At 42.0% G+C, this 16,858-nt stretch overlaps 3 protein-coding genes across 3 annotated transcripts; 1 reads left to right on the top strand and 2 right to left on the bottom strand.

Moving 5' to 3' along the window:
* LOC6034924 (UPF0676 protein C1494.01) lies at positions 1–16,313 on the top strand. Its single transcript, XM_038255456.1, has 7 exons — positions 1–1,064; positions 7,487–7,602; positions 10,207–10,932; positions 10,995–11,073; positions 11,167–11,284; positions 11,387–11,710; positions 15,920–16,313. The coding sequence occupies exons 1-6, from the start codon at positions 956–958 to the stop codon at positions 11,442–11,444; spliced, it is 1,206 nt and encodes a 401-aa protein (XP_038111384.1). The 5' UTR covers positions 1–955; the 3' UTR covers positions 11,445–11,710; positions 15,920–16,313.
* LOC119769610 lies at positions 11,905–12,318 on the bottom strand. The gene has a single exon (XM_038262726.1). The coding sequence runs from the start codon at positions 12,316–12,318 to the stop codon at positions 11,905–11,907; it is 414 nt and encodes a 137-aa protein (XP_038118654.1).
* On the bottom strand, positions 14,954–15,706 carry LOC119769606. Its single transcript, XM_038262709.1, has one exon. The coding sequence runs from the start codon at positions 15,704–15,706 to the stop codon at positions 14,954–14,956; it is 753 nt and encodes a 250-aa protein (XP_038118637.1).
* Positions 16,314–16,858: the final 545 nt, after the last annotated feature.

The raw sequence follows: 16,858 nt of genomic DNA, 5'->3' as shown, positions 1-16,858 counted from the left end.
CGGACCAAAGCTGAGCAAACGAAGCAAAGTAAAACGAAACGCGCGCGCCTTTCAGTCGTCGATCGTTCCTTGTCAGCAGCAGGCAGAGTGAGTGAGTTGGTGAGCCAGTCGGTAGCTGTCGCGTTGGTCGGTCGGTCGATACTCTCTCAGGCATAGCACAGGTCATCGTCACTGCTGCTTGGACGGACTGACTATAGTATAGGAAGAGAGCGTTGCGAGGTTCGTTGTGGGGCGCCGAAGCCGTTTCGGAAATAGATCTTGTACGCGTACTCAGCGGTGACCACCTTCAGTCAGTCAAACAGGTCACGTCACGGGTTGTTACTGAGCGCGAGTGGTGTGGTTTTCTTGAGGCGCACTGCAGTGTGGCGTAATCCGCCACGACTTATCACATACAGCTTGAGCCCAACTTCCGGGCAAGTGTCGTACGCGTACGCGTAAGCAACATCTAACAGTGCAGTGCAGTTTGTGAGCTTGCAGAGGTCGGGTTCGGGTGGTGTTTGCTGGAATGGAAAGTACTTTCAACTCGTCGATCGGAAAAAAGTTGCCCTCGAAATTGCTATTGCTAGTATTGGTTCCAGCCAGAGCTGCAGACCAAAACAACAAAACTAGCCATTCACATGGTATGGTTTGCGTGTGGTGATCCTCTCTCTTTCTTTGAGGCGGCCCATAGTGCTTGGATGGCTACAAAACAAGCGTGTCAGGAAGGAGAGCGAAAGAGATACCAGCAATAATAATAATAATACACATTCAACACGCCGAGGTACGAAGAGTGGAACATAAAAAAACGCGGAAAATATCCACGAAACAAAGAAAAAAAGAACTTGTTAAAGTGAACTCCAAAAGAGAGACGACGAGAAGAGAGAAAAAAGTTTCTTTCTTCCGACGAGACTGATCTCTGAAGAAGAAAAGATCTAAATTTTCCGTTTAAAGCAAAGGAGAATCCAGGTGCGCAAACATGCTCAAGAGTGGCAACGGCGGCGGTGCCGGCAAACCCGGCAGCGAGGAAAAGATGGACACCCTGCTGTCCACCAGCCAGATACCGATCATTGATCTGGCCCACTGTGGTGAGTTTTCTTTTTTTTTTTTGGTTTTAAGTCGGGGGTCCTAAGTTCATGCAGATGTAAAAGTTCGCTTAGCATTTTAATGAAAAACTTGCTTCATCTTATCTGCTTCAGGTATTTGAGTATACATCAGGAAATGCATTTAGTACTTTTTCGAGAAAAAGTTACTCACAAGATAGCACACAAACGACGACGAATTGTTAGATGAGCTTGACCCTGATATTTATCAAATTATTTTGAATCTGATAAGATAGTTGAAAGAACATGAAAGAATACTCAATAAACTTAAATATGCAGAGAACCTATTATTTCTAAGAAATCGATATACCAAAACAGCAAAGCAAAAAAAAAAAACAAATAGCAAACATGGCTAAGTCCGAGTGCGCTCTAGCTGATCCGATGGTTCGATTTTCTTACAAGATAAGTTTTAAGAAATTTTGCAAGGGAAATAAACCACTTCAATTATTCTATTGCAGCAACCGATCGCTTGCCTTGCGATTAAAACTATACCATTGAAAAATTTCATGCCAACGGTCGCATCACTTGCTTAGAGCGTATCCTAGACCCTATACCTTTCCAAAAACTGTCCCTAACTTTTCCCTAATCCTCTTAAAAAAGTGAAACATGAACATTTCCCGTCTTCCAAATCCCGGGATTTTTTTATAATTTGTCCCGGGAGTTCCCGAAATTGAAAAAAAAAACAAATTTCGGTCTGTAAATTCCGATAATGTTGTGAAGATAGATAAACAGTTGAATACTTAGTAAACAAAATTGAAAATTGTTAAAAAATGGATCCGCAAAATGCCTAGCGCTTAAAAAAATCTATTTAATTTTATACATTTTAAAACGATTTTTAATTAAAATTGCAATATCATATCATATTAAATTATTTTCATCAAACACCGGCACCTGTGGCAAATAAGGATAAATGTATCGAATAAGGACACCTGTTTAAGCTATTTTTTGCATAATGGAGGAACAGAACAAGACAATTAATACATCGATTTCCAGATATATTGTTCTAAAATCTCCTGTTTCCCTCTCAGACTGTTGTCCCGATTTTCCCCAGTAGGTGGAAGTGACAAAAAAAACAAATCAAACTATCCACTTTAACGAGAACAGGTTGTTTATACTCATAGCGTAAAGTCGACTCTTACACTTGGAATAACAACAAATAAGGCCGGCGACCGACGTTTTACTCCTCCATCCGATGGAAGTTTGGAGCAGTTGTGTGACTTTAATATAATTTATTAAAAAGTATATCAATCATGAAAATCTAAACTTTTCATAATTTTTACTTTGACTGGTATTATTTGTTTATTTTGTCATTTTATTATTTTAAAGACATTCAAAAAATAAGCATTTCTAGTAAAGAGCTATAAAAAAAAATAAATTAAATATGTATAAGAGACCTATTAAATTTGAATCACATTGGACAAGAAATGGCGTTGCATTTAAAAATTAAAGCACAACAAAAAATAATTTATTTTAAACTATCTGAAAACTACTATCCATGTTTTGATTTATGTGTAGATTATCACCAATTAATTGTATAACAAATATGATAGAAACATAGATTTTATTACTGTTTCGAAAATTTCTCAGGAAATTCAAAAGCCGGGAAAATTTTATGCCTACACTTAGCTATTCATTACTTGATTTCAGTTGAATAATTGCGTAATTGAACGTCAAAATGATCTTTTCCCATATTATGTGCTCGGAGGAACTACGTGCTGTTCCCCTTGCATTGTTTAAGACAATTTCCCGAGACCAAAAAGTGCAAATCAAATCAATGTTTTTTTGTTTTTCTGAACAATTATTACTTAAAATCAAAGCCCTGTATTCTGTTATGGTCATTTTTAATTTAAATTCTTTTAATAAAACCATACAGGTTTAAAATTTATTGCTCAAAAATAAATTACAGATTAACTTTTAATGTGAATCCTCTTGCTGGGTAAATAATTCAAGAGCGCTTACAAGCATCGATTTCCAGAAAATTTGTGAAGTAAATTCTAAAGCCTTAAATCCAATTAGAACAAAGGAAAATTATGAAGTAAGAATTTCGTCACACTTTAAATGGTAGCAGGTATTTCCGGAATATTCTAATCTGGGAAATACTTTGAAACTTCTTACTATATGTATGCTATATGTGTAGAGAATATTTTATAAATGGCTTTTTATATTTGTATGAAACAATTTATAACACCGTAATCAACAAAATTAAGTTGCTAAGATTAACATTTTGTTTATGGACCATTCATAAATAACGTGGACATTTTGACACGTGGACAATTTCCATACAAAACATATATTTTTTGTATGGAGCGTGGACAATCGCTGAACCTTCTCCCCCTCCCCTCCCCCTCCCCCACGAGTCCACAAGGTTTATGGATGGTCCTTTAAGGTGAAGCCATTTTCGAAGAAAAATGATCATCACTATAAAATATTCTGTATTAAATTCAATTTAACGAAATTCAGCACCAAAAGGGATCAGCATGTGCCGGTTGTTGCCTTCTTGAAGCCACTGAAGGAATTTTTGATCTAAATCAATTGTGCTTCAAAATTTATATAATTTTGTGGCGCAGTCATTGACGTCCTAGTTGGCAATCATTGATTAATGACGATTCCCATAACTTTACAAGGAATGGGATAATCGTTACCAAAAGGAATCAGCATGTGTATGTCACTATTTTAAACAACTTGTTGAAGGAATTTTGTCAAAATATTGAAAGCGACGCAAAAGTTATATCTTTGAACGAAAAACGTTAACGTTAAGTAAAACATGATACTTCAACATAATTAAAAAATAAATTGGAACAATTATTGAGACGTCCTCCGCCTGATGGCTTGTTTGTAGAATCTCTATTGAAAATGATTTGAGACCACAAAAAAGTTTGATAATATATTAATATATCCATCAGGTTTACCAGAACAAGTTGCACTTCGTTATCACGTGGAGTTTCTCTTGGCACTGTAAATTTAGCTGTGTAAATTTCTAACCAGCAATCAAACAAATTTAGCCCACTGCTCAGACTGTTACTGTTACCAACCGCGTGTGTGAATCAGCATTACTTCGGATGATAACGACACTTTGTTGGCGTGAAAACGTAAGCGTGGCCTCGATGTGACGTTTTGAGAAATGTTTCGTTTAGCAGTTGGTTTAAAATTGGTGACGTCACACTTTGTGGCGTATTTTCACACCTAGAATTGTTCCAAGGCAAAAAACGAGCGTAATGCGATCCATCTCGCTGAGATAAGCTGTCGCGACGTTCTATTAAATTTTAAATCAAGGTGCCACTTATTTGACATTCCGCAAAGTTTTACACTTTATAAATCATTTAGCGAGCTGTCGATAATAGTCGCACTTACTAACTTGTTTCTTTGTACCAAGCCAGCAAGGGTACTTCGTCAGTGACTAATCTTTTAAAATCTTTGCGCAAGCATTTTCTCTGCTCGTGCTAAATATTCATTAGTCGTGAACCTTATAAGTGCACATGGTCCATTTGTCGATCAAGTCCCGATCAGTTGACACTGATTTCTGCAAGTTCCTGTAATCGAAGCGATAACGGTGGCAAGATCGTGAGTCATGCAGTTGAAACTATCAAGGTGTGTTTCATCACCGTCGCCCTCGAACTAGTTTAGTTAGTTTGGTAGCTTTCACGCCTTTCATTTTTTCGTGATTGTTGATGACTGATAAGGCTGTTAAATGCAAAAAGTAAACTATTAAACTTTTATTATCTCGTTCTTCTGGGGTCCACCAACAACATGTTCCGCATTTTGATTTGGTATTTCCCAAAATACAAAAAAAGTCCCACCTTGTCTGCCCCGTGTCTGTCGATTGGGGGAAAACACTCGCATTTCAAGTATATGTGAGCTGTTTGTCCACCACATTTCACGGAACACGACACCGTTTACGGTCCCGATTTGAAGAGTTGTAAAACAAGTTCCCCCCCATAGCCCAGCCACTTGTGCTGGAATCACCAGAGAGACTGACCGGACACTTGCCGGCTTCACCGTATCGGTTGTTGTTGTTGTTTGCTGTTGGTTGTTGGGCAGTGTGATTCAATGTCATCACTCTTGGCGCGACATTGCACTATCGCAAAGTTTGTCACGAATCGCGGGATTCCTTCGGAGTGATTTAATGAATATTATTGATTATTAGGGGAGGGGATCTCAGCTCAACCTACAATGGAGATTTTTCAATACTTATACAGTATGTAAAAAAAGTATTTACACCCCTTTGGCACTATGCACATTTTGTGATGAAACATGTAAACAATTTAAAGTTTGACAGGAACCTAGTACAACGTTTTGTTCAGAAACTCATGCCAGACATTTTGCTACAAAAAGCTCATGAAAAGATGATTTCTATAAAAAGTTATATAACAAATACTATTACGAAAATAAAAAAGGTTCAAAAAAAGTTTGTACACCTTTCGAAAAATTAACATAAATAATGTTATTTGTTGACAAATCACCATCAATCCAGTCTCCCAACTCCAAATAGGCATCCTTGACTGATTAAAAAAATAATTTGGATTGAATATAAAGTTTACTAATTACTTAGTATAAAAGTTTATATAACTCTGGAAATTCTATATAAAACTTATCTTAACTTAATTTTGCAAACTTTTAATTCAACTAAATGTCAATACATGAATTGCTAAATAAACATACTGGAGTGGGTATAACATCGTTTTGAGGGCATTTGTATCGATAGAATAGATTTTTCGTTGGAACTTCGTACCAACCCGGAATTACGTCGTAGGAAAATCCGCCGGCATCCGAACCGGTCCACAATTCACAAGTCAACCTATGTGGCATCAGAAAGGGCATAAAATTTCCGATCTTTTGATACCCATACATCCAGGTTTTCTATAAAACCCACGTTTTTAAATACCTAAGCAAAAACGTTGTTATGGTTTCGTTTGAGCAACCTGCCAAAAATGTATGAAATTTTGTAATTTTTGTTCGCGTGGATCAAACTTACTTTTTGCCCAGGTATTTAAAAACCTGTCCGAGGATTCCGAATATGACAAAATTTAGTCCAAAAATGTGCCGCTATGACGGCCTACATTGCGAAAACTAACGTTGTAAAATGTTTGTTATAGAAAAAATAAAAAAAACTATGAGAAAAACTGCGATTGGCCAAAAAGTTATTTCCGTAGGCTTATAGTCCATGAAATTACCTATCTTTTGACCTATGGGAGTATGGGTGTTGGAGGCTGTTGGAAAAAGATATTAAGGTTTAAAAAAAAACAATTTTTAACAGTAATTTGCAAAAGCTATGAGAAAAAATCAAACCAATCCTGGATGTCTATGGCACATTTTGAAGTGATTCAAAAGACCTTTCGAATGCATCTACGAGAGTTGGAATTGATGAAGTTCTACGGAAATGCGAGCAATTTTAAGATTTTTCATGTTTTTTCGACCTCAAACTTCAAAGCCCGTTTTACCCCACTTCCCTTTGTCGTAGAGGGCTCATATTTGGCATGAGTTCATCTCATGTATAAACAAACAAACGCTGAAAGTTTCATCCAAATCGGAGCACCTCGATACGACCTGTTACACATTTGTGAAAAACTCGCTCTTAAACTTTTTTACCAATTTTTTGAATTTTTCGACCAGTGGAGAGTGATACACCCTTTTTATAAAATGTGCTATAGCCTAACTGAAGAATTCTCAAATTTAAAGTTCATATTATCGTTTTCATATCAAATTTACGTCTGTTTGTCTGTGTTAGCTCTATAATAAAAGCTCAATTTAAATCGTCATAATTCCGTTGACTTGAACCATCCAGAATCGGAAGCAGATGCTAGTAACGTGTCCGATTAACATGTGCCCCAGAAGCAACGGGCACGACTACCGCGCCGGTCGTCGTCTATTGCTAAGGTAATTATCAAAACCAAAACATCTCGCTCTTTCGATCATGATGACGATGATGGTGATTACAAACAGACAACATTCTGGCGTGTGACTATTTTTAACCAAACTGCGTGCATAAATTTAGCACTACTTGGCCACTTTTAGATTGCCGACAACTGGCGGAAAGATGTCGTTGTCGGTTTGCGTTTTCAATGAGTATTTGTTTGAATTATAAAAGGATTTTTTTTGTAATTGCATACTAAAACATCTTTAATTCTAAACACAAATCTTTGAGTTCATAGAGTTACTATCCTTTCACGAGTGAGTTAACGTACATTCCATGAGGTATGATCCATCAATGTGGCGCGTTATCTCTGTAGACACACACTATCAGCAGGTCATTGAATTGATCAATTAGGTTATTCTTCCATCGAGACTTGATCTAGTTGATAACGTTCATTGGAACTTGTAACCGACACCCATTACCATGGATAGTTAGTATGAGGAGGTCGATTGATTGCTCATCCTTGTTTTTTTTTCCCCACAACAACGATTTTCAGGCACTGAGGAATGTCCGATCCGGTCGGTCGTAAATCGCGTTGGTGGACAACTGTTTCGTGCGCTGTCGGAGAAAGGCGTTGCACTGCTGGTCAACCATGGCATTCCCGAGGAAAAGGTGAGTCGACTCGTATTGATACCAACCTTGTTGATTGCTGTCTAAAATTTTCAACTTTTGCTGGCTGGTTTCAAAAGTGTGTTAAAAAGGCAAGCAATACGGGAATAACTTTGGCTAACAAAAACGTTTGCTGCGCACTTGTAGCTGCATTCAACGTCTATCCTACACATAATTGCTCGTCTGTTTCCTAAAACCCACAACGAACACACGACATGCAATTCCAACTTTTATTGGCCACTTGTTGCACTCATCGACTGTTTTCCCTGGCAAGCTAATTACCCTTAAACTGCTGTACCTTGTGTTCTTTCTTTCGTTGGCTTTTTGGAGCAGCGTTTGCCTCAACTTTATTCTTGTTGTTTTATAGTGCAACTAAACTCCTGATTCTCCAGACTCTGCGTGTCAAGATGCATTGATTGTGCCCCTATGATGGCAGTCTAGACTCGGTCGTTCCGGACGTTCTGGACGACGAATCCTTTTATAGTTAAATTTGCCGTTAGAGCTCGTAAACAAGTCCCAGGGCAGGGCAAACTTTCGTTTGATTCAATCTCGATAACGCTCGAGTTGGTTACCCATTGGTTGTCACCGCACGTTCCACCTAAATAATGAACGTTGGCATGCTACAAATTAGCAACTTTGCTTGCTGGAATAACTGTTGCAAAACGGCATCAACCGAAATTATGAGCCACGAGCAGCACCGGTATGGCACGATAGCTTGCGAGTTTATTGCTAAAGAGTGTCTCTCTCACCAATTGACGTCTGTGCGGTGGAAAAATATTGACATTAATCATTTTCCTGCAAATCGTGGTTGGTTCATCAGCGCACGTGATAATTGAATGCTTCTGCGGCCCAGGCCAGGTCGTGGTGAGGAGAAGAAGCATGGTCGCCGGCCGGCGATGACGACGACAATATGGCTTGTCAACTTCAAGTTTTGTATTGTTGTTGTTTTGTCTTTAAGAAAATTGCATTGGTTCTTTTATTTCAAAAATTAATGCATAAATACTGACAAAAACAGGTATATTTTTATTGATCTCCAACATCATTATTACCAAGCAATACTTTTCCCGGCGATTAATTAATCGAATTATATACTCTGTTTAGTAAAAAAAAAGATCAGAAAATATAATCGAAAGAAATGAGTTCAAACGGTTTCCCAGCCAATCAATACAATTGAAAATGTTGAAAATGCTATGGAATCATGTCAATTTTTGTAATTATGTCTTGTCGATTTTTTATTCAATCAACAAGACAAACAACTTATATAGCTTTAAAGTTTCTTATTTTTTTATAAATATAATTTCCTAAAATTTGAGTCTGTTCTTGATTTTAATAATTATTCCATATTCAAGACTTTTAATTTTGAGCATCGTTTTGTCAAACCTTTTTTTGTCCTATGAAGGGTTAATTTGACCCAGATTAAATCTCGATATGTATTTGATACGAATTTTAATTTTTGAAGGAAGTTTTTTTTAGTAGCAACCATATTAAAAAAAAACTTATGTTCTAAAAAAGACTTCAACTTCATAAACATTTAAAGTTTTCCGATCCTCTTAGGTTAATGAATTTTGGCTTGAATTTTGGAGATCGAAAACAATAAAAAGTCTTAACAAATCCTTTTAAGAATTGTAGGTACAGTCCAGACTCGATTATCCGAAGCCTTGATTTTCCGAAGTTTCGAATATTTGAAGTTCGATTATCCGATGGTTTGTATAGAACTTCGGATAATCGAATCATGACCAAAAAAAATTTTTTTTATGTTTCTATTTTCTTACTTGAAACATCAAATTCGAGTTCTTCAGCCCCAATTTAGTCAAATTTGAATATTTGATTGCCTTATAATTGAATTATTTTTTTCATTATGTTATCATTGCTTGATCATTGCCATTCTGGCCGCCATTTTGGATTTAAAATTTCAAAATCATAAGTTCTCTATGGGTGTTAATAATGCTTTACCATACAAAATAAAAGACAAAGAAAAAAATCCTGTGATTCGTTTATCCGAAGTGATTTTTTTTCTGTATTAAATAGAATTTCGATTTCACATTTTTCCACTAGTTTTTCATAATTTTTCCTTGTCAAAGAAAATTTGTCCGTATTTTTTTCTAGATTACTTTTCATGAGGACTTCTAAGTGGGCCGGGTTTAATTATCATTTGAAGTACCAAGATATAAAACGAAAAAAATGAAATTGTGCTCAAAAATGCCAAAAACTGACATGTAACTTTCCTCATATTAAAAAGCATTTTTAAATAGAAAATAAAACTTAGCTTTGGATTCTCGAGTTTTCGAGGTTGTCTCACCCGAAATGGAAAAAAAATCTGCAAATGATTATCATATTTTCAGTTTGCTTGGTGCAAAAATATCTAGCCAATTATTTAATTAATGTTCATCATTGAGCTTCGTGGTCTAAACTGTAAATCCAGTGGACGGAAGTCAACAAAATTAGGCAATAAATCCTCTAATCCAAGGAGATATTTAGTATGATCAACAAATTTAATCTATCTGTTTGCGCACATGAACGTAGTGATAATGAATCACGAACAACATTCTTCAAAAAAAGATAGTCATCGTGGATTTTGGTGTTAACTTGTTTGTTTGTATTTTCCAGATAAAAATGGCATACAGTCATTTAGACGATTTCTGCAAATTGCCAGACGATACAAAGGAGATGTACCTGCGCAAAACCGGTAATCACGGCTACATAAAACCCGGTCAAGAGCGATTCGACGGAGTATCCAAGGACATCCGTCACACGTTCAACATTTGCACGCTGAAGCCGGAAGCACCCCTGCCTGAGGAACCCCTACCAGGATTCCGGGAACACATTTCCGATTTGGCCACAGATTTCCAGCGATTGTCATCCCTGCTGCTGCAAGCGTTGGCCATTGGTTTGGAGCAGCCCACCAAGTACTTCCTGGAGAAGCACTCGCACATTCTGGACGGCGAAAGTGAAAACCAGTCGACATTCCGCCTGTTGTACTATCCGCCGTTGATCGAGGACGATGGCAAGAACGAGCTGCAACGGGGCACCTGCAAGTACAGCCAGCAACGCTGCGCCAAGGACGAGATTGACCTCTCGATTCCCGAGGATTACAGGAAAAAGCGAGCTGAGGAGGAGGAGGAGCGGAGGGAGGACGACGAGAAGCGAACCCGTTGTGGGGCACACTGTGATTATGGAACGTTTACCCTGCTGGTTCAGGACTCCGAAGGTGGACTCGAGGTGAAGCTGCCCGGAGTGGACAAGTGGAAGCGCGTGGGACATCTGCCGGGGGCGATTCTGATCAACGCGGGCGAGCTTCTGTCCACGTGGACGAACGATAAGATTACGGCATTGGTGGGTTTGAGGATTTGTAGCTCTCTTATGTTTTGGAAATTGACACCTCTTTATAATTACAGCTCCACCGCGTTGTGATACCGGAAGAAGAAGCCCTCAAAACCCGCGGTAGACACTCAATAGCATTTTTCGTGCACCCTGGTAAGCGTCTTATCATCGTTACGTGTTTGATTGATACATTAGCGATTTGAAGTCGAAATAATTGACTCACTAACAAATTGTTTTTTTTTTCAGATAACTGCATAGACATCGAGCCGTTCGAACTGCCCACCTCGAGCTCCTCCAACTCGCTGGACTCGATGGACAAGAAACCAAAGAACCGGAAAAAGTCCTTCAAAACGGCAAAGACAAAGTAAGTGCCACCCTTGCGGCACAATCCCACTGACTATGGCCACGTGGTGTGCAAACAATGACGCTTTTTTTTCGCTCTCTCTCTTATTTGCATTTCCTTCAGAATCTACAACGCTTACCAGCACGTCCAACGCCGCTTCAAAGAGACGTATGCTTCCTGAAGGAACGAGATGGTGGTGCGAAGGATAAACTCGCGGAAAAAAACTTTTCCTTCGGAAGCTGTTTAATGTCCCGGCATCTTTTTTTAATATTTAGATTAAACTAAATAGCGAAAACTACTTTCAGATCATGGAAAAAAAAACTACTTACTCATGGCTGTCGTTGGTGGCAGCGTCAAGGGTTGTGACTGTAAATATGAAACTGTGTACACACGCAAAACTGACTAGTTAATTATCCTACTCAGACTTTTCTTTATATTACTTAACCGGTTTGTGGGAACGAGTCGAGATCCCAGAGTTCGAAGACGGTTCCGGAGGCGAGAATAAACGCGTGTTTTGCTTAGGGAAAACTAACAGCTAATGTTTATTACTACTCGAGAAAACGTGGTTGAGAATGACAGTTCGTCTGTGGTTGGCAGTGATGCCAGAAAGGCGCGGCGGTGCGCCACATAGTCCCCTCCAGTTACGCCAGGAACCGAACGCGGTGTCCGGATGGCGTAACTTTCGTCCTTCCATCATCTTCGTCCGACTCCTGGTTGCAGACGTAGGCGGGCTTGATGCGGTCGATGGTAATCCTTCGTTTTTGGCCATTTATCAGGACATCCATGAACTTCTCGTGTCGTTTGATAACCTGGAAGGGTCCTTCGTACGGGTGCTGGAGAGGTCGTTTCACTGCGTCGATCCTTACAAACACACTTTTGCAGCTTCGCAGGTCTTTCGGGACGAAAACGGATCGTTTAGCGTGATGCGAGTTTTGGATCGGGCTGACTTGCTGCATGGTACGACACAGTTGCTTCGCAAACTCTGAGCGGCACATCTCCTTCGTTGATGGCTCCAAGAACTCACCGGGAATCCGTAGCGGCTGTCCGTAAGTCATCTCGGCGACAGAGCAATCGATATCTTCCTGATCGCGGTACGTAAACCGAGTAAGACCAACGGAAGCTTCTCGCACCAATGTTTCGGGTCGACGCAGGTGAGCGATGTCTTCAGCGTGCGGTGGAAGCGTTCGATAAGACCGTTAGCTTCGGGATGGTATGCCGTAGTGCGGATCCGAAGAGCACCAAGAAGTCTCGTCAATTCCAGAAACAACTCGGATTCGAATTGGCGACCCTGATCCGTCGTGATTGTTTCCGGAACGCCAAAACGAGAAATCCACCCTCCACAAAACGCTTTGGCCACTGTTTCCGCTTGCATGTCCGGCAACGGTACTGCCTCAGGCCACCGGCTGTACCGGTCTATCATGGTTAGCAGATACCGGTTTCCATTTGAGATCGGCAGTGGTCCCACCAGGTCGATGTGTACGTGGCGAAAGCGGCTCTTGGGGAGATCGAACTCGTTGAGGGCAGCAGATGTGTGGCGATGAATCTTGGATCGCTGACAATCGTTACAGGACTTGACGAATCGGGCGACGTCCCGGTTCATTGATGGCCACACGTACCTTTCAGCGACCATCTTTCTCGTCGTTCGAACGCCCGGGTGAGAAAGGCCATGAATGCTGCGAAGAACTTGTAGTCTCAGCTTCTCTGGAACATACGGCCTAGCGTGTCCGGCTTCGGAGACGTCACAATACAAAGACTTGTCTGTATGTGAAGACGCCCTCTGCTGTAGATTCATCGACGAAGTTCGATCGGCCAACAGCTTCTGCAGTTCCGGGTCATCCTGCTGGGCTTGTGATAGCAGCTCAAAGTCCACCGTTGAAGGAGCTACAATCGCGTCGACTCTGGATAAGGCATCAGCAGCAGAGTTGTCCTTGCCACTGATGTGCCGAATATCTTTGGTAAAGCTCGAGATATACTGCAGATACCGTTCCTCGTGTGGAAGATGGTTAGAGTTCGAGTTGAGCGCGTACGTGAGCGGACGGTGATCAGTGTAGATGGTGAAATCTCTGCCTTCGAGGAGGTGCCGGAAGTACTTCACGGCCAGCTGCATTGCCGTCAGCTCGCGGCCGAAGACAGAATACTTCTTCTGGGAGGGCGAAAACTTCTGCGAGAAGAATCCCAACGGCTGCCAGGCTTCGTCGACATACTGTTGCAGCACCGCCCCCGCCGCGGTATCCGACGCGTCGATCATAAGACCCATCCGCTTGGAAGAGTCCGGGTAGCACAGTAGGGCTGCCGTTGCCAAACTCTCTTTGCACTTCGTGAATGCTGTTTCAGCTTCGGTTGTCCACTGAAGTTTTCGTGTGTCGTTTTTTCTATTTCCAGGTATCAGCTCTTGTAGAGGCCGTTGCAGCGAGACGGCGTGTCGAATAAAACGCTTGTATCCGTTCAGTAGCGCCAAAAATCGTCGCAATTCCTTCACAGTAGCGGGACGGCAGTAATCGACGACGGCTTGGACTCTACCTGCTTGGGGCGTGATGCCAGATCCACTTATGTGATACCCCAGAAAGTCGACGTCGTTTTGAGCGAAGTTGCACTTATCCAGATTCAACACCAGGCCGTTCAGCTTGAGCCGTTCGAAGACAATCCTCACGTGCTGGCGGTGTTCTTCTTCGGTGGACGAGGCGATACAGATGTCGTCGACGAAGACCACCACGAAATCAAGATCGCCGAAGATGCGATGCATAAAGCGTTGAAATGTCTGGCTCGCGTTGCACAGTCCAAATTGCATCTTCGTGAACTCGAACAGCCCGAACGGAGTAATTACAGCTGTCTTGGGTACGTCGCTTTCCTCAACTGGTACGTAGTGGTACGCTCGTACCATGTCCAAGGTGGTGAAGATTTGTTTACCCAAGAAGTTGTTGAGTAAATCGTGGATATGTGGCACGGGATATCGGTCTGGCACGGTGATCCGGTTCAAGCTCCTGTAGTCGCCGACAAACCGCCAGTCACCGTTCTTCTTTGGCACACAGTGGAGAGGGCTTGCCCAGCTGCTGTTCGACGGACGACAAATGCCAAGCTCCATCATGGTCTCAAACTCCTTCTTGGCGGCTTGTAGCTTGTCTGGCGGCATTCTGCGTGGTTTGCAAGCGACCGGCGGACCGGTGGTTTGGATGTGGTGCGTCACATCGTGCCGGACCTCGGTGCGCATCGTGGATGGGGCGGTGATTTCTCGGAACTCTGCAAGGAGATCCCGGAAAGGGTGATCAAGTGCGATAGTTGTGACGCCGTAGACTGCAGATTCCGTCAAACCACAAACGGTGTGCAGTTTCGTACCTCCATCGATGAGGCGCCTGTTGCCGAGGTCCACGAGAAGGCCGAAATGTGCGAGGAAATCGGCACCAATAATTGCAGAGGTCACTTCCGCTTGCAAGAAATTCCACGAGAACTTTCGCCGTAACCCGAGGTCCGTGGCCACAAACTTGCTCCCGTACGTCCGTATTCTCGTTCCGTTTGCTGCGTGGAGTACGAATGGCGAGGGTCCTCGAGATTTTTCAGTCCTGGATGCTGGTATTATCGACACATCCGAGCCTGTGTCGATGAGAAACCGAACGCCCGAAGTTTTGTCGAAGATCTGTAGACGGCGGCTGGTTCCTGATCCGCCCACCTCGTCGATTGCGGATGGGCGGGAAGTTAGTTTTTTGACTGGTGGAACTTGCACGGGCTTCGACAACGGTCAGCTTGGCTGCCGTACTTGCGATGATACCAGCAGATTGTGCTTTCATCGTCGCGTTTGCGAGAAACGGAACGCGGTCTTCTGCGCTCAGGTCCTTGTGCCTTCATGCGCTGCAGCTCAGCTGTCAAGGCAGCGACTTGATCCGCCAGGCTTTCCTGCGAATCCGGTACGGCAAGGGTTTTGACAGCAGAAGTTTGTGGAACCAACTCCGTCATTTTATCGCCCATTTCCGCCAGCTTCGAGAGACTGCCATCGTTGATGCTGAGTACTCCACGGATGTTCGCCGGAAGTCGTTGTAAAAACAGCATTCTCAGCAGCGAGTCGTCGACCTTGAGGCCGGAAGCAAGCTCCTGCATCCTAGCCAAGAGGTGCGTTGGGCGGAGGTCTCCCAAGTCGCAAGAACCGAGCAGCTTTTCCATTTTTTCCTGTGCCGTTAGTTCGAAACGGGCGATGAGACGTTCCTTGATAGCGTTGTACTTTCCCGTCGCAGGAGGCTTCCTGACCAGGTCAGCTACGTGGCAGATTACTGTCTGGTCGATTTTTGCAACGATGTGGTGAAACTTCGTCTCATCCTTGTTGACTCCGGCCAGCACAAACTGGGATTCAGCTTGTGCAAACCACATCGCCGGATCTGACTTCCAGAAGTCCGGAAGTTTTACGGCGACGGCGGCGGAAGCAGCAGGAGCCTCGGGGAGGTTTTCGGTGGACATTTTAGCGTAACGTGAATTCGTCGGCGGTCACCAATGTGGGAACGAGTCGAGATCCCAGAGTTCGAAGACGGTTCCGGAGGCGAGAATAAACGCGTGTTTTGCTTAGGGAAAACTAACAGCTAATGTTTATTACTACTCGAGAAAACGTGGTTGAGAATGACAGTTCGTCTGTGGTTGGCAGTGATGCCAGAAAGGCGCGGCGGTGCGCCACAGGTTGAAAATATGGTTTTCCCTGTAGCCGATATTTATTTGTCCTTTCTTGAACTTATTTATTAGCTTTCCCCCATGCAAGACGCATGACTTTCAAGTAAACTTCACTTGCTCTAATCAGTTGGAATATGCAATAGCTTCCAACAAAACTGCCACATGTTGCTGATTGGAAAATACAAAATAATATCGTTCAAGTCTTCCGTTTACTTGCTAATATTTTTTAAATCGATGGTATTTTTATCGACTCTCCAGTTAAAAGTAGGACATCTGCGAGTGATTGAAAAGCAAACCTCGTTTCTTAAGCTGAAGCATTTTTTTCGAGCACACCGTCAACACAAAAAGATATGAAAAGTGATATCTTATAATAAAATTTAGGACTTACTTTTGTAGAATATAATTTGGTCAATTTATGATCAAAACTGTTGTATTTGTTTTGTTGAAAGAAATCCGTGAATCTGACTTTGTCCCTACCAAATGTACATATTCTTACGATGGCCTTATATGAAAAAGAAATCCATAAATGGATGCAACAAAATGGGTCAGTATAACGGGAATTTTAGGGTATGATCCCCTAGGTGTACTGAGCCCGATTCCCGAACATGAGCTTGAATGGATGCGACCGGACGACGACGTATAATAATGCAGCTGAAAACATCAACTTTTTCTTCAAGCTTTTCTGGCAGCTTGGCTTCAAACTTTTCGCTGCCGCTGCTGCCAATTTGATATGAATTTGAACGGTTCCTTAGAGACCATCCATAAACCACGTGGACACCTTGGAGGGGGGGGAGCGGGTGTTCAGCGATTGACCATGCTCCGTACAAAACAGATTTGGTGTGTATAGAAATTGTACACGAGGGGCGGGGGGACACCAGTTGTGTTGGTCCTAGCAGGCAATCAAACTCCCGATCTACTGCTTACAAGACGGAAGCGTTACCACCTAGG

The sequence above is a fragment of the Culex quinquefasciatus genome, chromosome 1 (assembly GCF_015732765.1).
Source record: "Culex quinquefasciatus strain JHB chromosome 1, VPISU_Cqui_1.0_pri_paternal, whole genome shotgun sequence".
NCBI classification, from domain to species: domain Eukaryota; kingdom Metazoa; phylum Arthropoda; class Insecta; order Diptera; family Culicidae; genus Culex; species Culex quinquefasciatus.
The sequence above is the reverse complement of the archived record's forward strand: the minus strand, read 5'-3'. Positions and strand labels throughout refer to the sequence as shown.